This window comes from Molossus molossus, unplaced genomic scaffold (assembly GCF_014108415.1).
Source record: "Molossus molossus isolate mMolMol1 unplaced genomic scaffold, mMolMol1.p scaffold_m16_p_7, whole genome shotgun sequence".
Classification (NCBI taxonomy): Eukaryota; Metazoa; Chordata; class Mammalia; order Chiroptera; family Molossidae; genus Molossus; species Molossus molossus.
The window spans coordinates 85,357,628-85,382,114 of NW_023425401.1; the positions used below are offsets into that span (position 1 = coordinate 85,357,628).

At 35.8% G+C, this 24,487-nt stretch overlaps 1 protein-coding gene across 1 annotated transcript in view; it reads left to right on the plus strand.

The window, feature by feature from the left end:
- The window catches only part of PTPRZ1 (protein tyrosine phosphatase receptor type Z1), a 142,665-nt gene that overhangs the window by 49,644 nt on the left and 68,534 nt on the right, over positions 1-24,487 (plus strand). Inside the window, exons 3-8 of the mRNA XM_036246326.1 lie at positions 1,606-1,785; positions 4,747-4,898; positions 8,343-8,438; positions 8,927-8,993; positions 18,430-18,587; positions 18,738-18,888. Coding sequence (XP_036102219.1) covers positions 1,606-1,785; positions 4,747-4,898; positions 8,343-8,438; positions 8,927-8,993; positions 18,430-18,587; positions 18,738-18,888 — 804 coding nt within the window. The remainder of the gene's footprint in view (positions 1-1,605; positions 1,786-4,746; positions 4,899-8,342; positions 8,439-8,926; positions 8,994-18,429; positions 18,588-18,737; positions 18,889-24,487) is intronic.

Below are 24,487 nucleotides of genomic sequence, written 5' to 3' on the forward strand. Positions count from 1 at the left end.
ACCGAACCTGGGATTCTCTGGTCCACAGGCTGACGCTCCAACCGCTGAGCCAACCTGACCAGGGCCAAAGCAACTTTTTTATAAATCAAGTGCCTATACTTCTATATAAGGATTTCTAGTACCAAGAATTAACCAATCCGATGCAACCTTATTATGTGACATAACCAACAAGATGCAACTCTTTATTATGTGACCTATATGTTTATGATTCAAGACAGGGCATTCACACCAGATGGTAATTGTTGTGTTGCCTGTTGTCATTTTTTATTTGACAATCTAAGGGAAAAGAGGTTCATGCCCTTCACTAAACAGTCAGTTTTTGCACGATTTAAGAATTCTTGCAGCATACCCGTTGAAAATTGCTGTTTTATTACAAGAAGTAGATTGCATAGACTACAGGTACGGAGGGTGTGTTTACTTATAATTTCCTTCAACATCAATCATGTAAAATCTTGGCCTTACTCAAACCTGTTTTCTGAAAGAAAAGCATTTGACAGGATATAAGCTGGAAACTGTGCTGCCACCCATTTCTTGTTTGTTTTGTTTTGTTTTTCGTGGAATGCTGCAGAAATGCTAGTTTAGCCACAGAAAAGTTTAAGACTTGGGCTCGCAACATTTTATATATTTTAATAGACCTTTGTATTAAGCATAGCTTTTTCTAGCACTGCTTGGGTGCTAGCTCCATAATGACCAGTGAAATAAGTTTATGAGACAGGGTTCATGGTTTCAGGTAGGGGTGGAATGAAGGCAGTGCTGGTTTACAGGACTGTTCATGCTTTGGAACAGGTGAACATTCACTTCACCATAAGCCGAAATCTTTATAAAAAGCTCTGTTTTTCTTTTTAATTTTTTTTTCTTTATTGATTTTAGAGGGAAAGGAAGGGAGAGAGAGATAGAAACATCGATGAGAGAGAACATCGATTAGCCGCCTCCTGCATGCCCCACACTGGGGATTTAGCCCAAAATCTGGGCATATGCCTTGACCGGGAATCGAATCGGCGACCTCTTGGTGCATAGGTCAACGCTCAAACACTGAGCCACACAGGTCAGACTGTTTTATTTTTCTTAATGAAACTATAAAACTTTTATGACCAGAAGGGAAAAAAAGGGTGGATGAAGAAGGAAATATTTCAAGGATGTGCTGGTGATTATGTTTTTATAAATATGACTCTGAGCAGATGGAAATTAAATCTTTGAATGGCAGGGATGAGAGTAGGTCTCAAGGGGGCTACCCCATGGAGAGTGCTAAGGAAGTCAACAATATCGTCTGGGCACCTTTAATCTGGAACCCTGGGCTAAGACTCACTGCCTTACATGACAATTAGACTTTCTGTTGATTTGGAAGAGTATGATGGCTAAAGAAAGGCGTGTTGATCTCTGCACTTGACGTGGTTGTTCTGTAGGCCTATTTTATAGTGTATTATATTGAAACCCAGAATATAAATCTAGGCACAGTTGTATGAATTGGTTCAAAGATGTCTCATTTTTTTCCTATTATATATAATTATATATAATATATATGTAATGGATAACCACTTTATAATATAAAATTTAGCTTTTGCATGATAATTTATGAAACTAACTTCTTACCCTTCCTTTTTCTAGGAGCACTGAATCCAAAAAATTGGGGAAAGAAATATCCAACATGTAATAGCCCCAAACAATCTCCTATCAATATCGATGAAGATCTTACACAAGTAAATGTGAATCTTAAGAAACTTAAATTTCAGGGTTGGGATAAAACATCTTTGGAAAACACGTTCATTCATAACAATGGGAAAACAGGTAAATGTTTACATTTTGTTTGACTTTAATATGCTTATTGGACCTAGAGTATGTTTAAGTTAGTTTCATTTAATTTACCTTTTATAACGTACTATGAACTGGATAGAAACTGTATGTAGAACAAACCAAATAGAGCATAGAAAATTGGAAGTTTGGACAAGATTTTGAAAATGTGTACAAAAAATAAAATCACCAAAGTTGTTACATCATGTTCTCCAATAATAAAACAATAATGATGCCTCCACTAGAAGATGTGATAAATATAATGTAATATATAGTTAATGTAATCTAATAATTTCATCACTGGTTAATTAATCACTTAGTCAATCAGGATTTCCTTTTCTTGGGCATTATAGTTTGATTTGTCTGCTTAGCCTCATACTATATTCAATAATTGGATAAGAAAAAAACAATCGACTATAATTGAATTTTAAGAAATTACTAGCCCTTCTATATAAAAGTTTAAAATTATATACAATCTTTATGAAGCACTATGTAAGTGTTTTTTCTTGGGACTATCTTTTTCTAAAAACATGCTGTCCTGGCCAGTTTGGCTCAGAGGTTAGAACGTCAGCTTATTGACTGAAGGATCATGAGTTTGTTCATCCCAGTCAAGGGCATGAACCTGGGTTGCAGGTTCGATCCCGGCCTGGGTCAAGGTGCATACAGCAGGCAGCCAATTGATGTGTCTTTCTCACATCATTGTTTTTCTCTCTCTCCATCTCTCACATCAATGTTTCTGTCTCCCTCTTCTTCCCCCTCTTCCATTCTATCTAAAAAAATCAATGGAAATATATCCTTGGGTGACAATTAACAACAAAAAATGTAAAATATACCATAAAAAATCCACCAAATATTAAGTAGAAAAAATAATCTTCAAAAAATGAACACCTTTTCTTGTCTGATACATTTTAAATAAAACTGTTTGTATTTCAAGAAGTTAGGTAAAAACAAATATTCATGGGGAAAATATTAGAAAAAATATTCAAAATTATAATAGTTGTTTTGTTGGGGTGGTTATAATTAGTGAATTTTCTCTCTGTTTTCCATATTTTAGTAATAAAATTATATAAATATGGAAATTTAGTTTTAAATCCCATAAAGGTAGGGATTTTTTCCCTAATCTGCCTAATGCCGATTAAATACTCAATAATAAATATGTGTTGAATGAAAAATTTAGAAATGATTATATTATAATACAATCTTAATTAAGTTTATGAAAGTATATTATCCCAAATCTTTACATCTTCAGTACCAACTTTGAAGGCTGTTAGAAGGCTGTGAGGCATGTCCGCTCTGCTGTGTTTTCTCAGTGGAGTGTGGTTAGCACTTGATCTTCAGAGCCACACCCTTTTCTTGCAATTTTTTTAATATATATTTTTTATTTAATTAATTTTTTGTTACAGATGTTTCTCTTTTTTCCCCCATTGACACCCTTCTCCACCCCCCCACCCCCACACATACAGCATTGTTGTCTGTGTCCATTGGTTATGCTTATATGCATAAATTCTTTGGTTTATCTCTCCCCCCCACTCCCCTCCTCTGAGGTTTGTCATTCTGAACCCTACTTCTGTGTCTCGGGGTCTATTTTGTTCATCACCTTATTTTGTTCATTATATTCCATAAATAAGCGAGATCATGTGATACTTGTCTTTCTCTGACAGGCTCTTGAAATTTTTTAATGAAAAATTTGTAATGTTCACATTATTGCAAGTGTCTCCTCCCTCCTTTTGCCCACCTTCACCCACCCCTGCCTCCCCCTCCTGTGGCCTTCACCAAACTATTGTCTGTGTCCATGGGGTATGCATATATGTTCTTTAGCTAATTCTTTCACCTCTTTATCCAGTCACCCCCGCCCCCTGCCCCTTGGGCATAGACCAGTTTTAAGTTTACTGCTGGCTTTTAAACTACAGTGTAAAACCTTGAGCATGTTACGCTCTGTGACTCAACTTCCTTCTCTGTAAAGCAGGGATAATAATGATGTCTCCTCCTTCCTAGGATTGTGTGAGGATCAAATATTTAATACACGTAAATTACTTAGTATAATGCATGGCACATTGTATGTGATAAATAAATGTTGACCATTATTGTCATTGTGCTGTTGTTGTTGTTCTTATCATTAATGGAAGGTGATATTTCTAGTTGCCTGGACAGCATGTTGGATTCAGTCCCTAATGCCAAAAGTGGTTTCTACTTCATGGAACAAAAACTGTTTAAATCTGGTTGAGAAACATTAAAATCTCACATTAGGCTCTCAAGAAATCATTACTCTCCAGATGACTCTTAAAATACTGTCAGATAATATCTTATACGGAACTCAAATTAGGCGAGTTTAAGATTCTGAAAGTTGTTACTTGGGGTTCAAACATGAGATGGTTAAAACCTCTTCCGTGGAAATGGGTTTCCACCTTCCTTGCCACAGCCTGGGACAGAGGTTCTGGAGCTTGGTAAGGCCTGGGGTGATGCCTGGAGGCAGAGGAGATGGGACAAAAGCAGCAGCTCATAAGAAGTAGAAATGAGCTGAAAGTGAGATGAGGAGCACTCCTAAGAGAAGACTTCTCCTCTCCCTTCTTCTGTTCCTTCTCCCTTCATTCTGTCCCCTCAGTATCATCGTATGCCTTAGGGAAGCAAAGCTTTGGGGCAACGGCCATCTCAGGACAGCAAAGCAACAGGGCAGGTGGACCGGCTGGCTGTTTTCTGCTGCAAGTGTCCCACAGCATTTAAGGTCTTTGAGTTAGATTACTATTAGGGCAATAAGATATATTAAATAGATTGTGCAGAGTTACAAGTTTGGCTTCCAAAATGGCAACTTAAATTTTTTTTAATTTGTCAAATAAATGATTTTTAATGTACCTGTGATAGAAGAAAAATTACTTGAAATTTGTAATTTTACACTTTAGAAATGTAGATGCAATTTTATTTATTTTTGTGTGTGTATATATATTTGTGTGTGTGTTTTAGTGGAAATTAATCTCACTAATGACTACCATCTCAGTGGAGGAGTTTCAGAAATGGTGTTCAAAGCAAGCAAGATAACCTTTCACTGGGGAAAATGCAATATGTCATCTGATGGATCAGAACATAGTTTAGAAGGACAAAAATTTCCACTTGAGGTAAGTCACTAGTTCTGCTGTTTACTACTTCATTTTGCAAATCATTGAGATTTTATTTAGTACATAATTTTATTAATTTATCAAATTTTGTTATTTATACAGTTATGTTTTGTTTGCTTTGTTAATATCTGCCTGCCTTACTACACTAAGCTCAGTAGCACCCAAATTTGCCTTTTCACTTCCTGGTAATCCAGACTGTCACATTATCGACGCTCAATAAATGTTTATGAGTAAACGAATAAATGAATGCATTTTTCTAATATCCCTGTAGGAAAAAAAGGGAAGGGGGGATTTCATCAATATACCAGAGAATTAAAGAAATACAAAATAAAATAAGAAAAATTTTCAGCTTTAGAATTGGCAAAATAAATATAATTATAATAAATAATGAATATGGGATGAAATAAACACTTTCATACATGTCTGAAGAGAGTATAAATTGGTAGACTTTCTGGGATGTGATTTGCTTGTTTTTACAAGAACTTCAAATATTTAATCCTCAATATCCATCATTTTAATTTGTAGCAATTTAGTCTAAAAAATAATCAGAGACATATTCAAATATGCTTGTGCAAAAATTTATTTACAGAAATAAAAACCTGGAACAAAAAATGATTAAATATATTATGATGGAATATTATATATCTTGTAAAAATCACATTCTTGAATGATTTACACAGAAATGATTCATCATAAGATATTAATGCTTTCTACTTTTTAAAAGATATTAATGCTTTAAAAAAGAATATGGCCCTGGCCGGTTTTGCTCAGTGGTTAGAGCGTCGGCCCATGGACCAGAGTCCTGGGTTCGGTTCCCATTAAGGGCACGTGCCTTGGTTGCAGTTTGTCTCCGGCCCTGGTTGGGGTCCTGTGGGTGGCAACCACTAGTTGTGTCTCTCTCACATTAATGTTTCTCTCTCTCTTTCTCCCCCTCTCCCTCCTGCTCTATCTGAAGATGAATGCAAAATAAATATCCTAGGGTGAGGATAAAAAAATAAAATAAAATAAATAAATAAATAATAAAATGAAAAAGAATATGAAATGGTGAATATGGTATTATTATTTTAACTTTGTAAAACATGAAAGCTAGTGACTGAGAGCATAGAGTTTGAATCATCAACTAGGTTAAAATACTGACTTATTTAGTCATTAGGTAAAGACATGACATTGTACAATTTATTTACTTTACCTAAGCTTCTAGTTCTCTTCTATGAAATTGACATAATAGTAGTAGCACCTACCCTATGACGATATGTGAGGATTAAATGAGAGAATGAATTATTACTAATATAAAAATAATTGAGGGAAATCAAGAAAACATTAACAGGGATTTTTCTCTTTGTGATGTCATATAATTCCAATATTTTCTAAATTACTTATAGTGAAACTATTAGTTTATGATCCTAAATAGATAATGATAACAATAAGACTGGAGTTAATTATCTCTTAAAGGACTAAAAATCATTTTTAATGTGGATAAGCACATTCAAATTTATAGCTTATAATTTATTTTTAAATATATTAAATATTCTTAAAGAAAGCACAGTATCAAATTTAGTTTGTCAAAGAAAGTGAATTAATTAAACACATAACATTCTCACTTCTGAGAGTTTAGCTCTCTTACAATATTACTTATTTAGAACAAAGCCAAATATCAAGATACAGATGATGTATTATAGAATTTGAAACTTATATAATTTATTAACCAAGGTCACCCCAGTAAATTCAATAAAGATTTTTTTACAAATCAAGAAAAACCTTGACAACATAAGCCCTGAACCAACAAAATAAACAGTAGAGCATCTCTGCACTAAATCTCATATATTTTTCTTATTTATAAAGACCCTCAAGTGTTCTCTCAGTGGTATTGTTTGTTTATTGTTTGTTTAAGCTCTCTCCATGTCATTGTGTAAGCAGGAAACTAAAGGGCATCCTTGACTTACTCTTTTTTTCTGGTCATCTGCATTCTATAACCAAGTCTTCTCCATCCTGTTTCTAAATGATATGAGGCCAAAGAAAAATTTAAACTATCTTTGTCTCTCTCTGTCTTTTTTTTTTTCAATCCTCACCCAAGGACACTTTTCCATTTATCTTCAGATAGAGTGGGAGGGAGAAAGATACAGAGAAACATTGATGTGAGAGAGACACATCCGTTCGTTGCCACCCACACAACCCCAACCACGGCCAGGAAGGGACAAACTGCAACCGAGGCACATGCCCTTGGTTGGAATCAAACCTGCAGCTCTTTGTTCTAGGGACTGACGCTCTAACCGCTGAGCAAAACAGGCCAGGGTGACCATCTTTGTCTTTATTTGGTTCATTGAATGTTTCTGAACTGGTTTTCTTCTTTCTCATCTTACTGTCTTCCATGTTAACCCTTTTGCTCCTAGTCCTGCCCCCTCTCAACCCATCATCTGAAATGAATTAGGACTTGCCATGGCTCTAGAGACCAAACTTCAGGCAGGGATTGCCTCGCAGACCTTCCTGTGTGGCCCCTGCTTACTTTTCCAGCTGCATCTCTCCTCTCTGTCACATATGCTCAGCTGAAATCACAGCACAACTTCCCCTTTCCTACATTTCTCAGACTTGCTTGCCTATTGGCCTTTCCCAAGCCAGTCCTTCTGACTTGAACACACATTCATCTCTTCTACCTTTTCACCTGTGAGCATTTGAGCTCCTCATCCTTTTGGACTCAGCTTAGAAATCCTCTCTGAAAGGCTTTGGTGATCACTCAAGGCAGGAGCCACTGCCGTCCTCTGCTTCACACCTGCTGCTTCTCTGCATCTTCTCAGAGGCTGTCTGCTCTTCCCTTAATTATACTTCTAAACTGAGTTACTGCATTTCCAAGCCCATGACACAGGGAGCACCAAATGACAAGTGAGACTAGAGGCTGTTATCGACAGATACATAGACTAAAGTAGAAATTAATGAGGAGTAGCCTCACAGCTGGAGAGAAGACTTAAAATAAGGAATTAAAACTCTTGGTATTTTTAGATAGAAATAAAGTCCTTAAGGATTTCACTATTAGTAGAGTGGAAGACAGTGTCTAAAAACAGTAACTCAGACCATCAGGAAAGGCATGTCCAGCCAAAAAGAATGAAACTATATTTGAAAGAATACCAGCAAAATCGTTGAAAGGACGTTTGATAATTGCTCTTGTATATTATTACTTCAATGTCGCCTGATAATCACAAAGTGGTCTTTCAGCTCTAGTTGCGTCTTACTTGTGTTTCCTTCCTCGTTGCAGGATGATAAATGATAATAAATGCAGTTGTGTATACATAAAATTGATAAAATGTGTTTTAAATATGCAGAATACAGAATTATACAGTTTAGAGAATTTTTCGGACAGAATTGATTGAACTGATAAATTATTTTATTGTCTCATTGCTCACTTTTGTGAAGACTATCTATATACTAAAGCCATCATTGTTACATTTATAGATGCAAATCTACTGCTTTGATGAGGATCAATTCTCAAATTTTGAAGATGCAGTTAAAGGAAAAGGGAAGATAAGAGCACTGTCCATTTTATTTGAGGTAATCATTATACATAGATTTAACGCTAACTTAATTCCCTTTTTAATCACATGAAATATTGATGGGAAATATCAAAATGTACTTTGAAACAAATAGCAGAGCTCACAAGTGGAATGCTAACTGGTGGTCGTTTTCAAAGAGAACAACCCTTTGGCTGGGAAGTAGGAAGTGTTTGCTTATATTCATTTATCGGGTGCCTCACTTCCAGCTGGAGCAAACTGTTCTGAGGGTACCAATTTGCCTGTTTGTATATGCAAAGCATCGTAATGATATAGCAGTGACTGAATCATGAATTTTAAAATGTACTTTTCTCAGTGGAAAAGTTAAGAGATTTAAAAGGTTTTGTTGTATTTGTTTGTACCTTGCTGTGAGCATTTGGAAGACATTACTTTTGACTACTTAAAATGGAAATCACTAATCTTTACATTGTAGTGAATACTTAATTAAATATTTTATCCCATTTTTAGAATGTCATTCTTCTTTAACAGGTTGGAATAGAAGAAAATTTGGATTACAAAGCAATTATTGATGGAGTTGAGAAAGTTGGTCGTTTTGGTGAGTATTGGAGAAATTTTCTAGATTCTGCTTTGGATATTCATGAATTTTCACATTACTACAGAAATCAGTTGGATGGGAGAATGAATTATACACAGATCTTTCTGGTAAGCAGTTTGCTGCCAACATGAGTGAGAGATGGCACACAAATATCTAAATGACCAAGACAGAGCTATTAGAACATACTACTAGGAAGATGCAAAACAAAACTGGGACTGTTCAAGGAGACAGGGAAGCCAGATTGTTTCAGGGCTCTGAAGCCAGGTGAAACACTTAGAAAGCTCTACCAGTTTTGTTTTTCTGTAGGAATTCTCTATTTTGAGTACAAGTTATATATACTTGTATATCTAGGAAGTTAAATCAATATTTATTATTATATTATATTATATATGTATGTGACTGTGTGTGTGTATATTCCAGAATGTATTTTTCACTCTTTGTCTTACCTTTTTACTCTCTTAAAAGTGACTATTTATGAATAGATCTTGCTTATCACATATTAAAATGTATCATTTATCCTTTATGAATAATATTTTTGTGTGCTATTTTAGAAATCTTAATCTTCCATAAATTTATAAAGATAATTTTCTCTACAAGTTTTATTACTCTGTTCACATTTAGATCTATAATCTGTTTAGAACTGATTCGTGCAGATTAGGTGTAAAGTAGGGTATCAAGATGCACTTTTTTCGATAAAGATATTTAATTGCTACAGCACTGTTTATTGAAAATGCAGTCCATTCCAACACAGAGCAATTTTTTCTGTCATAAATCAAGTGACATATATGTATGGGTCTGGATTCCCTCTGTTTCTTTTTCCATAAATATCTCACTATCATGATTTGCAAAATATAATAGATCTTACTAGCTAGTAGTGAAAGTTCACCAGCTTCATTATTATTTAAGAGAATCTTAACCTTTCAATTCCAGTTGACATTCAATCTTATATTAGTTTCAGATGTGTTACATGTGGTTTGACATGTATATAACTTACAAAGTGATCCCCTTGATAAGATTAGTACGCACCTGGCACCATACATAGTTATTACAATATTATGAACTCTATTTCCTATGCTGTACTTCACATCCCATGACTATTTTGTAAACATCAGTTTTGTACTTCTTAATCCCTTCACTTAAATTTTCTTTGTATTTCCTAAATTTTAAGATCAGCATGTCAGTTCACACAACACACACACACACACACACACATACCCCTTGTGGAACTCCAATTAAGATTGTATTGACTCCATAAATTAATTTGAAGAACTAAATCAACATCTTCACAAAACTAAATTTTCTTGCTCATGAACATGGCATTTCCCATTATTTTAACATTTTTGTCTAATTCTCTCAAGAAAGCTTTGTAATTAAAAATATATATATATTTATTTTTGTTACAGATGTTTCTCCTTTTTCTCCCAGACACCCTCCTCCCCATCACCCCCCCACCCCCACGCCCCTGCATTGCTGTCTGTGTCCATTGGTTATGCATACATGCATATAAATTCTTTGGTTCATCTCATCCACCCCTCCTTCCCCCACAAAGTTTGTCAGTCTGAACCATACTCCTTTCTATGTTTCTGGGTCTGTTTTGTTCATTATATTCCACAAATAAGTGAGATCATGTGATATTTGTCTTTCTCTGATTGGCTTATTTAGCTTAGCATAATGCTCTCCGGGTCCTTCCATGTCGTCTGAAAAGATAAGAGATCTTTCTTTCTTTTTTTTTTTTTATCCTCACCCAAGGACATTTTTTGATATTTTGTTCTCATAGAGTAGGAGGGAGAGAAAGAGAGAGAAACATCGACGTGAAAGGGACACATCGAGTGGTTGCCACCCACACGACCCAACCAGGGCCGGTGACAAACTGCAACCGAGGTACATGCCCTTAGCGGGAAGCGAACCCAGGTCTCTTGGGACCGCAGGCCAATGCTCTAACCGCTGAGCCAAACCGGCCAGGGCAGAGATCTTTCTTTCTTATAGCTGCATAGTATTCCATTGTGTACCACAGATTTTTATCCACTCATCTACTGATGGACACTTGGGCTGTTTCCAGATCTTAGCAATTGTAAATGGTGCTTCTATGAACATAGGGGTACATATATTTGTTTCTGATTGGTGTTTTAGGCTTCTTAGAAGATATTCCTAGAAGTAGGATCAAATGGCAGTTCAATTTTTAATTTTTTGAGAACACACACCATATTGTTTTCCATAGTGACTGCACTAGTCTACATTCCCACCAGCAGTGTGCTAGAGTCCCCTTTTCTCCATGCCCTCGTCAGCCCTTGTTGTTTGAGGATTTGTTGATGGCGCTCATTCTGGTAGGTGTGAGGTGATACCTCATAGTTATTTTAATTTGCATCTCTCTGATGATTAGTGACATTGAGCATTTTTTCATGTCCCTTGGCCATTTGTATGTCCCGTGTGGAGAGGTGCCTATTCAAGTTCTCTGTCCATTTTTTTTTTTTTTTTTTATCCTCACCCGAGGACATTTTTCCATTTTTTTTGTACAGATAGAGTGGGAAGGAGAGAGAGTAACAGAGAGAGAGAGAGAAACATCGATGTGAAAGGAACACATCGAGTGGCTGCCACCCACACGACCAACCAGGGCCGGGGACAAACTGCAACCAAGGTACATGCCCTTAGCGGGAACTGAACCCGGGTCTCTCAGGACCGCAGGCCGTCTCTGTCCATTTTTTAATTGGATTCTTTGTCTTTCTTTTGTGGAGTTGTATGAGTACTCTATATATTTTGGAAATTAACCCCTTATCTCCTGTATCATTGCTAATTATGCTCTCCCATATAGTGGGATCCCTTTCCATTTTGATGCTGGTTTCTTTTGCTGTGCAGAAGCTATTTAGTTTGATGTAGTCCCACGTGTTCATTTTTCCTTTGTTCCTCTTGCCTTAGGCATTGTATCAGTGAAAATTCTGCTGTGTGATGTCTGAAATTTTGTTGCCTACTTTTCTTCTAGGATATTTATGAATTCATGAGTCACATTTAAGTATTTTATCCATTTTGAGTTTATTCTTGTGTGTGGTGTAAGTTGGTGGTCTAGTTTCATTTTTTTTGCATGTAGCTGTCCAATTTTCCCACCATTTATTTATTTATTTATTTATTTATTTATTTATTTATTTTTTTATTTTTTATCCTCACCCGAGGACATTTTTCCATTTTTTACTCAGATAGAGCGGGAAGGAGAGAGAGGAAGAGAGAGAAACATCGACGTGAAAGGGACACATCGAGTGGCCGCCACCCACACGAACCAACCAGGGCCGGGGACAAACTGCAGCCAAGGTACATGCCCTTAGCAGGAACCGAACCCGGGTCTCTGTGGACCGCAGGCCGACGCTCTAACCGCTGAGCCAAACCGGCCAGGGCTTCCCACCATTTATTAAAGAGGCTGTCTGTACTCCATTGTATGCTCTTGCTACCTTTGTCAAATATTAATTGAGCATATTGTCTTGGGTCCATTTCTGGATTCTCTGTTCTGTTCCACTGGTCTGTATGCCTGTAAACGTGCCAGTACCAGGCTGTATTGATTATAATGCCTTTGTATAACCTGATATCCAGTATTGTGATCCTTCCTACTTTGTTCTTTCTTTTCAAGATTGCTGTGGCTATTCCAGATATTTCTTGATTCCATATAAACTTTTGGACTATTTGTTCTAATTCCATGAAATATATTGTTGGTATTTTAATGGGGATTGCATTGAATCTATAGATTGTTTTGGACATTATGGACATTTTAATGATGTTAATTCTTCCAGTCCATGAACAAGGTATATGCTTTTACTTTTTATATCTTCTTCTATTTCTTTTTTCAATGTCCTGTAGTTTTCTGCCAACAGGCCTTTTACTTATTTGGCTAAGTTTATTCCTAGGTGTCTTTGTTTTGCTGCAATGGTAAATGGGATTTTTTGTTTGTTTGTTTCTCTTTCTGTGACTTCATTATTGGTGTATGAGAATGCCATTGATTTCTTGATATTAATTTTGTCTCCTGCTTCTTTGCCAAATTCATTTATTAAATCTAGTAGATTTTTGATGGAGTCTTTAGGGTTTTCTATATACAATACTATGTCATTTTCAAATAATGACAGTTTTAGTTCATTCTTTCCAATTTGGATGCCTTTTATTTTTTCTTCTTGTCCAATTGCTGTGGCTAAGACTTCCAGAACTATGTTAAATAAGAGTGGCAAAAGTGGGCATCCCTGTCTTGTTTCTGTTCTCAAGGGAAATGCTTTCCATTGAGTATGATGTTGGTTGTAGGTTTTCCATATATGGCCTTTATTATGTCGAGATACGATCCCTCTATTCTCAGATTGCTGAGCATTTTTATCAGAAATTGGTGCTGGATTTTGTCAAATGTTTTGTCAGTATTTATTGATATGGTCATATGATTTTTATCTTTCATTTTGTTTATGTGGTGTATCACATTTATTGATTTGTGAATATTGTACCAGCCTTGCATCTCTGCATTGAATTCCACTTGGTCATGGTGAATAATTGTTTAATGTATAGCTGGGTCAGATTTGCTAATATTTTGTTAAGGATTTTGGCTTCTGTGTCCATCAGGGATATTGGCCTGTAATTTTCTTTCTTTGTTGTGTCTTTGTCTGGTTTTGGAATTAGAATTATAGTGGCCTCGTAAAAGGAGTTTGGAGGTCTTCCCTCTTCTTGAATTTTTTGGAATAGTTTGAGGAGAATGGGTGTTAGTTCTTCTTTGAATGTTAGATAAAATTCCCCAGTGAAGTTGTCTGTGCCTGGGCTTTTGTTTGCTAGGAGTTTCTTGGTTACATCTTCAATTTTCTTGGTTGTTATTGGTCTGTTCAAGTTTTCTATCTCTTCCTGGTTCAGTTTTGGGAGACTGTGTGATTCTAGAAATTTGTTCATGTCGCCTCGATTGTCCAATTTGTTGGCGTATTATTATTCATAGTATTTTTTACTGATTCTTTGTATTATCCAATTTGTTGGCATATAATTGTTCATAGTATTTGTTAACGATCCTTTGTATTGCTGTGGTGTCAATTGTTACTTCTCCTCTTTCATTTCTGATTTTGTTTATTTAAGTCCATTCTCTTTGTTTCTTGGTGAGTCTGGCTAAGGGTCCATCAATCTTGTTTATCTTTCAATGAACCAACTCTTTGTTTCATTAATCTTTTGAATTGATTTTTTTTTAGTCTCAATGTCATTTATTTCTGCTCTGACCTTTACTATTTCTTTCCTTCTACTTGCTCTGGGTTTTTCTTTTTGTGTAATTTCTAGTTCTTTAAGTTGTGGGGTTAGATAGTCAATTAGAAATGTTTCTTGTTTCTTGAGGTATGCCTGTAGTGCCATAAAATTTCCTATCAGGATTGCTTTGGCTGCATCCCATAGATTTTGTGTTGCTATGTATTCATTTTTATTGGTTTCCAGGAAGTTTTCAATTTCTTCCTTGATCTCCTTGGTAACTCATTCATTGTTTAATAACATGCTATTTAGCCTCCATCTGTTTCAGTGTTTATGAGTGTTTTTATTGTAATTAATTTTTAGTTTCATGCTGTTGTGATCTGAGAAGATGCTTGATATGTTTTCAATCTTCTTGAACTTCTAGAGACGTAGTTTGTGTCCTAACATATGGTCTATCTTCAAGAATGTCCCATGTGCACTTGACAAGAATGTGAATTATGCAATTTTGGGGTATAATTCTCTGTCAATATTTATTAAATCCATTTGATTTAGTTCATCATTTAGATTCTCTGTTTCCTTTTAATTTTTTGTCTAGAGGATCAGTCAAGTGATGTCAGTGGGGTGTTGAAGTCCCCTGCTATGATTGTATTGCTGTTGATTTCTCTTTTGAAGTCTTCCAGAGGTTTTTTAATGTATTTTTGTACTCCTATATTGGGTGTATATATGTTTACCAAGGTTATATGTTCCTATTGGATAGATCCTTTCAATATTATGCAGTAGCCTTCTTTATCTCTAGTTATGGCCTTCATTCATATCATATTTTATCAGATATGAATATTGCTACCCCAGCTTTTTGTTCATTTCACTTTCCATTCCTTCATTTTCAACCTATGTGAGTTGAAAAATGTTTCCATCACTTCACTTTCAACCTATGTGAATCTTTTGTTGTGAGGTGGGTCTCTTGTATATAACATATATATGAGTCATGCTTTCTTTTTATTTTCTTTTAAAACTTGACGTCACATGGATTCTACTACAATTTATTTATTTTTTGGTACACGCCCCTAGCGGGAATCAAACCTAGGACTCTCTGGTTCACAGGCCGCCACTCCAACCGCTGAGCCAAACTGGCCAGGGCAGCTTTCTTATTTATTCGGCTACTCTATGTCTTTTGATCTTAGCATTTAGTCCATTTACATTTAAGGTTATTATTGATATATACTTATTTATTGCCATTTTTGTTTATTATGGTTATGTTTCTCTTCCTATTTTTTCTGCTAATTACAAGAATCCTTTTAACATTTCTTGGAGTGCTGGTTTGGTGCAAATATATTCCCTTAGCCTTTCTCTGTCTGGGAAGCTTTTATTTCATTTTTTTATTTTGAATGATAGCCTTGCTGTATAGAGTAGTTTGGGATTCAGATCCTTTTTTTTTTTTCATTACCTTGATTACTTCATGCCATTCCCTTCTGGCCTATAGTGTTTCTGTTGAGAAGTCAGCTGATAGCCTTATGGAGATTCCTTTATAGGTAACCTGTTGCTTATCTCTTGCTGCCTTAGATTCTCTCTTTGTCTAATTTTTGGCATTTTAATTATTATGTGTCTTGGTATGGACTACTTTGGGTTTTTCTTACTTGGGGCTCTCTGTGCTTCTTGAACTCGTATGCCTTTTCCTTCACCAAACTAGGGAAGTCTTCTGTCAGTATTTCTTCAAATATATTCTCTTACCCATGCTCATTTTCTTCTTCTTTGCACTCCTATGATGCAAATGTTTTTACATTTCATGTTGTCCCATAGTTCTCTTAGGCTGTCTTCCTGTTTTGTTTTGTTTATTTTTTTTTCTTTATTGATTTTAGAGAGGATGGAAGAGGGAGACAGAGATAGAAACATCGATGACAGAGAACATCAATTGGCCACCTCCTGCATGCCTCCCATTGGGGATTTGGCCCACAACCTGGGCATGTGCCCTGATCAGGAATCCAGCCTGTGACCTCTTGGTGCATGGATCAATGCTCAACCACTGAGCCATACCAGCCAGGCTGTCTTCCTGTTTTTTAATTGTTTTTTTTTTTTTTTTTTCTTTTTGGTTCTCTGATTCAGTGATTATTTTTCTTCCCTGTCTTCTAATTCACTGATCTGCTCCTCGGCTTCCTCTACTCTGCTGGTTTTTTCTTCCAATGTGTTCTTTATTACTACTATGTCATTATTCATTTCCACTGGTGGTTTTTCATTTCCAATTGGTTGAATTTCAGTGTTTCCACATTTTTGCTCATCCTGTTGAGCTCTTTACTTATGTTGTTGAGGTTTCTCATAATTATTACTCTGAACTCTACATCTGATAACTTTCTTGATTCCATTTTATTTATCCCTTTCTCTGTAGAATTCTCTTGTTCTTTCATTTGGGATTTGTTTCTTTGTTTCACCATTTTGGCTGTCTCAGTGGGTTTTGGAGCTTCCCAAATTTTCCCTGTGGGTGTTGGTGTTCTGCTGATTGTGGCTCCCTATACTGGGTTTGAATGAGTGTGGGAGGACCCACATTAAACACCGCTGTCAAGTCTTACTTTCCCGGGTAGATTCGCAAGCCCAGGCAAGGTTCAGTTATCCTTTACCTTTTTGCCTGGAGGCTATTAGTCTCAGTTACTTAATGAGCTTCAAGTAGCCCTGGCTGAATGAAAAATCCCTGAGCTGTAAGAGGAGTTCCAGTGGATGGGGCATTTGCTCATTATCAGACTTTAGATGTTAATGAGCCTCAATTTGCATTTCTCTGGCCTGGTCTGGGGGTGTTGAATTCCTGCTGGAAGGACCGCTGCTTCTCCCCAGAGTTCTGAAACGGGCTCTTTGAGTAAGATGGCTACTGTCCTGTGAGTGAGTGATTCAGTACAGAACTTTGGGTGCCCTGTCATCCAGTTCTAAGCTGTCTCCTGACTGAGGAGCCCAGACTCTCTCTACACAGTTCCAGTCCAATCCATTCTCCCTATGCCGGAGCCCAAGATAAGTGGCTGTAGCTGATTTGGTGCTTTAAAAAAAAACCACTTTCTCAGAGGGAAGTGAGCACTGCTAATACAGCCCTCATTGCTGTTCGTGGGCTCTCAGCCCACCCCCATGTGCCTCTGCAATTCCTGCCAGGCGCGATTTGGCATCCTCTCTCTGTCCCTGGTGGTACTGGCTCTCTTCCAGCTGCTCTTCAGCTGGTTTTTCCCAATAATTTTTCTTTATTTTAGTTGTAATTCCAATTTGATCCTGGAAGACGGTCTGTGTATCTTCCATTCACTCTGCTACCCCATTACCATTATTTCATCAGTTGCTGTTCAATCCCCAGCCCTGGTCAGGGTCATGAGGGAGACAACTAATCACTGTGTCTCTCTCTTTCTCTCCCTCCCTTTCACTCTATCATTAATGAAGTTTATGGGGCTGGAAGTTGCTCTGGGTGAGTCAGTGAGTGAACTGGAGAGTGAATGTCTATAATTTTAAATATAGATTTTATATACATTATTTGTTAGATTTACATGTATTTGGTATTTTGTTATTATGTTATATTGTTTAAAATTTTATTATCTATTGTTTGATACTGTTATATAGAAATAGAATAAATTTTTATATATTGGTCTTATATGCATTGACTTTACTAAATACACTTATTAATTCTAATAGTCTGTAATTCTTTTCAACATTTTATATGCACAGTCATGTTATTGTAAATTATGATGTTATTACTATTTCTGTCCAGTCTTTATGAGTTGTTGTTTTTTTTTTTCTTTTTCTTAATTTATTGTATTGACCCAGTCTTCCAGTTCAGTGTTAGATAGAAATGGTGATAGCAGACATCTTTGTTTCATTCTTGATCTCTAAGGAAAAAGCTTTCAAAAAGTCATCCTTATTATGTTTATTATGGCTTTTTGAAGGTAATAATCAGAATAAGATTTTGGTTTTGTTTTCCATTAACTATTGAATCTTATCAACTATTTTTCTATATTTATTAAAATGTTCATATAATTTCTGGATATATTTTATATGTAAAATAATCTTTCTAGAATCTTCCTGATGTAAAGATGAAGCATCTAACACTATGTAGTAATATATATAAGAAAATTAGGTATATGCCAGTTTTGTTGCCATTTTTAAAATAAAAACATATCTAAAGTGTTCTCAAAATTTCATTCTGATTATATACATAACAAAGCATATGTCTCTGTTTCATAAAAGTTTTGAACAGCTCGGTTCCAGAGCTGGGACTCCAGCTGAGATACATGTTATTACTTTGCAGGGAAACAGGCTGCATTAGATCCGTTCGTGTTGCTGAACCTTCTGCCAAACTCAACTGACAAGTATTACACTTACAATGGCTCACTGACCTCCCCTCCCTGCACAGACACAGTAGACTGGATTGTTTTTAAGGATACAGTTAGCATCTCTGAAAGCCAGGTAATCTCTGAAATTCAAACAAATGAAGTAATTTGAAGGAATCTAAAAAGAATAATTTTCTAAGCTTTACTACAGAATATGTTTTAGAGCATTTATTGATGCCCTTGAAGCAGTAATGTTAAATTATATCTTAAATTATCTCATTTTTAGTTGGCTGTCTTTTGTGAAGTTCTTACAATGCAACAGTCTGGTTATGTCATGCTGATGGATTACTTACAAAATAATTTTCGAGAACAACAGTACAAGTTTTCCAGGCAGGTGTTTTCTTCTTATACTGGAAAGGAAGAGATTCATGAAGCAGGTATGTGTTGAAATATAACTTTTCTAAAACTCACAGACTCAGTATTTTAGGAAATAATTGGTACAATGGAAAACATGCATTTTAGAAATATTTTGATGATTAACTTTGTAGTTTTAGACAAACTAACTTCTCTGAATCTCAGTTACCACATTCATAAAATGACAATTTAAAATATCTGTTCTTCCCCACATGACTAATTTCATTTTGCAGATGAGAAACAGTGACACTTAGTAAGAAACTGATTTTTTAAAAACACACAGTAACAAATGGCAATACTATACACACAGCTCCAAAGTCACTTAATGGAATTGGCCTGTACTAAGAACTATGAAAGAGAAATGAATAAATGATTGTAGTATTCAGAGCTTGAGGGGTCTGGCTGGGGTGATCAGGGAACCTCAGTGAGACAACCACCATTGAGCTGTTCCTTGACACCTTATTTTTTGTTTGCTAGGTTTTTTTATTTGTTTGTTTTTGAGGTAGCAAAGTAATTTGTTTCAATAAGTATTTTTTAATTAAATTTATTAGGGTGACATTGGTAAATAAGATTATTTATACAGATTTCAAGTACATTTCTCTGATACTACATTGTGTGCCTACCACCTAAGTCAGGTCTTCTTCTGTCTCCATAGATTTGGGTTTTAAGGTGTTCATCTTTGTGTTGGCAGCTCCCAAAGAAGAACTAGCACCTAGTAGGCATTGAAACCAGATGCACTGAATTATTGACGAATAAAAAGTGATCCTTTTCCCCAATTACCTTCTTTGAGGGGAAAGAAATGTGTCCTTGTCAGGTGATGGAGAGGACACAGGGAAGCTTTCCTGCAGTGCCTGCTGTGTCTTTTGAAGTTGGCACAGCAGCCAGAGCCTTTGAAATGCCCAGAGGACACAATCAGTTGCATCTACTGACGTGTCCTTTTCATTTTACCCTTTGAATGGACTGTTCATGAAAGAAATAGTTGAAGTGGCCTTTGCTTTGGGGACTTAAAACTTTTCAAGTACATGTTCTTCTTTGATCTCAGCCCTGCAATGAATTTTTGACCATGTATAATATTAATTTAATAAGCATCTGCTTTTGAAGATTAGACATTAAAACAGCATGTTTTAATGTGCTATTTGTGAAAATTGTTTACCCTTTAACCACAAAAAAATAGAGCACAAGACAGCAGTGATGAATAGCTGCATTTAATGTTATGTTAAGTTTCGAATGAAATTGCCCTAAATTAGGAAGTTTAATTATATTTCTACTTGAAACACTAAATACTATAACATCCTTTCTGGTAAACAATAGACAGTTGATTAGAAAAAAGAAACTGGATTTATCTATCTCCTTTTCTAAAATGCAAATGACCAAATAACAAATTAAATAAATGTGATTTTTTGGCATGTACTTTTATCAATTATATTTTTATTTAAACACTTCCAAACCATTTATCATTTCATAGTAGGGCCTGTTTGGTACTAACTCGCCTCAGTGCATTCTCCTCCCCACCTAGCTTCTTTCTCTCATGTGAACTCTAGGAGGTCTCCTGAAGAAGGCAGACCACGTTTCCCAGGTTGCACTTACACATGCTCTTTCCTGTCCCTGGCATGTTCCTCCCTGCTGTCTTCACTATTGGTCTTCTCATTCTTCAAGACCCACAAAGACCATTGCATCCCTTGGAGAGCCACTCTGACTCTATCCCCACCAAGGCTGGCTCCGGCCAGGACACAGGATTGTGCCCTTGTGGATGTGCTGTACCCACAGAGTACAAGTTAAATGATGTGCATCTGAAGCTGTGTGATGTGCTCAGGTGCACCTATTTTTGTGCATCCAAACCTCACAGCAGTTGGCATAGAATGATAATTGTCTGGCTACTCACTTGTTTCCCTCACCTGACTCTCAGCCCCATGAAGGAAGTAACTAAGTCTTTCACCTTTTTACCTATATTGCTGAACTAAAATACATCTCTCATTCACCAGACATTTACCAAAAAATGACTAAAAGAATTCATCTCCATATAATGCAGATATGGCAGGTTATACTTAATGGCTGTCTCCCGCACCATTTAATATGTCTACCCATACATAGTTCAGATTTAAGGGGGAACGTTGTTCCACAGTTAATTGATGAAATCCAAAAGTAATCATAACAAAAACAATAATAGCTACCATGTATGGGTGTGAACCAGTGTATTCAATTATGCATTGGCCTTATTTTCCTTATTTTACAGTTTGGAAAGATGATGTTAAGTGGTTTGTTCAAGTTCACAGAACTATAAAGTACTGAATCAGTAAATGAACCCAAGTCTTCTTGATTTTACAGTCTTCCAAAGAGCTGTGCTTTATATTTATGAGGGAACATAAGTTCTGCTTATAGAATTTTATAATAAAAACTGGCAAACTTAATGGCATAAAACTTTACAAAAATATTATTAGCTTTTTTTTTATAAATTGGAAAAACTGAATTCTTGCTTGTACCATTATGAGTATTGAAATTCAACAGCTGTCATTATCACTTGCCCTGTGCATTTTCCTATGATTTTTTTTTCTTAATAAATACACTATCTCCTTTCTACTTTCTTGAACTGAATTTTAGAATAAGAATTGAGGTTTGCTTTGATGTTCAGTATCTATTTTTTATTATATTTAATCTGAAAGCAAATTTTTATTAAAATGAACATTTTTTAAAAGTGGAAAATATAGATAAGCACAAAGAAAAAAAAAATTTATAACGTCACTACCCAAAGATGACTGCTATGAGGATTTTGGTGAATATCCTTCCAGACCTTTTTCTTAGATTAAAAATCTATTATTATTTCTCACAGAAATGAAACTGCACTACATATATCTGTTTATTGACTTTGTATTATTCAGTGATATAAATATATTGTTAATACACCATTCTTTATGTAGTATTTCATTATATAGTCATAACAACTTATTAAACCAGCTTCTCCGTTCTGGACATTTAGGTTGCATTTATATATTTTATCATTTTAAATATCTAACATCCTCATTTTGACCTAGAGAAAAGTAAGAGTTGGCATGAAAATTGTCAAAATTCTGCTCTCAATAAATGTATTGTAGAAAAATATATTCTGCAAAACTGTATTGCGAATAATCGCAAAAATCACGTGAGGTCTCTATATCTATGTAAACTCTGAGAGCAGAGGTCAAGCTTCATTCACTTTTGCATTCACATCAGGAACTCAGAGTTTGTGTATGAGTACATTTTATCAGAACTTAGTCTTCAGTTTTTTCATTTTTAATGCACAGCTGCCATTTACTAGAAAAGCATATCTTTTTGGCATCATGGATTGCACACGGGATTTCTAAGAATCACAGAATTTAGTAGAACCATTGGATCTTGAAGGAGTTAGTAATAGCTGTCTTTTTTTTTTAATTAATTTATTTTTGTTACAGATGTTTCTCCTTTTTCCTCCACTAATTCCTCCCTCCCCCTCTCTCCCCGCCCAGTCCCCAGCTTTGGTGTCCATGTCCATTGTTCATGCATACATGCATATAACTTCTGTGGTTTATCTCTCCCCCACCACCTCTTCTTCTGGGGATTGTTAGTCTGTACCCCACTTCCACGTCTCTGAAACTACCCCATTCTTCAGACTGTTATGTTCATTATATTCCACAAATAAGTGAGATCATATGATACTTGTCTGTCTTTGTTTGGCTTGTTTCGCTTAGGGTAATACTTTCCAGGTCCCTCCATGTCATCTCAAAGGATAAGAGATCTTTCTTTTTTACAGATGCAGAGTACTTCATTGTGTATATGTACCACTGCTTTCTTATCCGTTTGTCTAGTGATGGACATCTGGGCTGTTTCCAGATCTTAGCTATTGTAAATAGTGCTGCTACAAACATGGGGGTACATATATTCTTTCTGATTGGTGTTTCAGGCTTCTTAGGGTATATTCCTAGAAGTGGGATCACTGGTCAAATGGCAGTTCAATTTTTAATTTTTTAGGTAACACCATATTGTTTTCCATAGTGGCTGCACCAGTCTGCATTCCCAACAGCAGTGCACTAGAGTCCCCTTTTCTCCACAGCCTCACCAACACTTGTTGTTTGATGATTTGTTGATGGTGGCCATTCTGACAGGTGTGAGGAGATACCTCGTTGTTTTAATTTGCATCTCTCTGATGATCAGTGATGTTGAGCATTTCTTCATATGTCTCTTAGCCATTTGTATGTCCTGTTTGGAGAGGTGTCTATTTAGTTCCTATGCCCATTTTTTAATTGGGTTCTTTGTCTTCCTTTTGTTAAGTTGTATGAGCACTCTCTATATATTGGAGATTAACCCCTTATCTGATACATTATTGGCAGTTATGCTCTCCCATACAGGGGGTTGCCTATCCATTTTGATGATTGTATCTTTTGCTGTGCAGAAGCTTTTGAGTTTGATATAGTCCCATATGTTCATTTTTTCCTTTGTTTCTGCTGCCTTAGGTGATGTATCAGTGAAAATTCTGCTGCGTATGATGTCTGAAATTTTGTTGCCTAAAGTTTCTTCTAGGATTTTTATGGATTCATGAGTCACATTTAAGTCTTTTATCTATTTTGAGTTTATTCTTGTGTATGGTGTAAGTTTATGGTCTAGTTTCATTTTTATTTTATGTATCTGTCCAACTTTCCCAACACCATTTATTAAAGAGGCTGTCTTTACTCCATTGTATGCCCTTGCCTCCTTTGTCAAATATTAATTAAGCATATTGCTTTGGGTCCATTTCTGGGTTCTCTGCTCTGTTCCACTGTTCTATATACCTGTTCTTGTGCCAGTACCAGGCTGTTTTGATTACAGTGGCTTTGTAGTATAACCTGAAATCTGGTAATGTGATCCCTCCTACTTTGTTCTTCTTTTTCAAGATTGCTGTGGCTGTTCGAGATCTTTTTTGGTTCCATATGAACTTTTGACTTATTTGTTCTAGTTCTGTGAAGTATGTCATTGGTATTTTGATGGGGATTGCATTGAATCTATAAATTACTTTGGGTAGTATGAACATTTTAATGATGTTAACTCTTCCAATCCATGAACAAGGTATGTGCTTCCACTTTTTTGTATTTTCCTCTATTTCTTTTTTTCAATGAATTGTAGTTTTCTGTGAATAGGTCCTTTATTTCTTTGGTTAAGTTTATTCCTAAGTATCTTAATTTTTTTTGCTGCAATGGTAAATGGAATTGTTTTTTTAGTTCCTCTTTCTGTGAGTTCATCATTGGTGTATAAGAATGCCGTTGATTTCTTGATGTTAATTTTGTATCCTGCTACTTTGCCAAATTCATTTATTAAGTCTAGTAAATTTCTGGTGGAGTCTTTGGGGTTTTCTACGTATAATATCATGTCAACTGCGAATAATAACAGTTTCACTTTGTCCTTTCCCATTTGGATCCCTTTTATTTTTTCTTTTTGTCTGATTGCTGTGGCTAAGACTTCCAGTACTATGTTAAATAAGAGTGGCGAAAGTGGGAATCCTTGTCTTGTTCCTGTTCTTAAGGGAAATGCTTTTAATTTTTGCCTATTGCATATGATGTTGGCTGTAGGTCTTTCATACATGACCTTTATTATATCGAGATATAATCGATCCCTCTACTCCCAGAGTGCTGAGTGTTT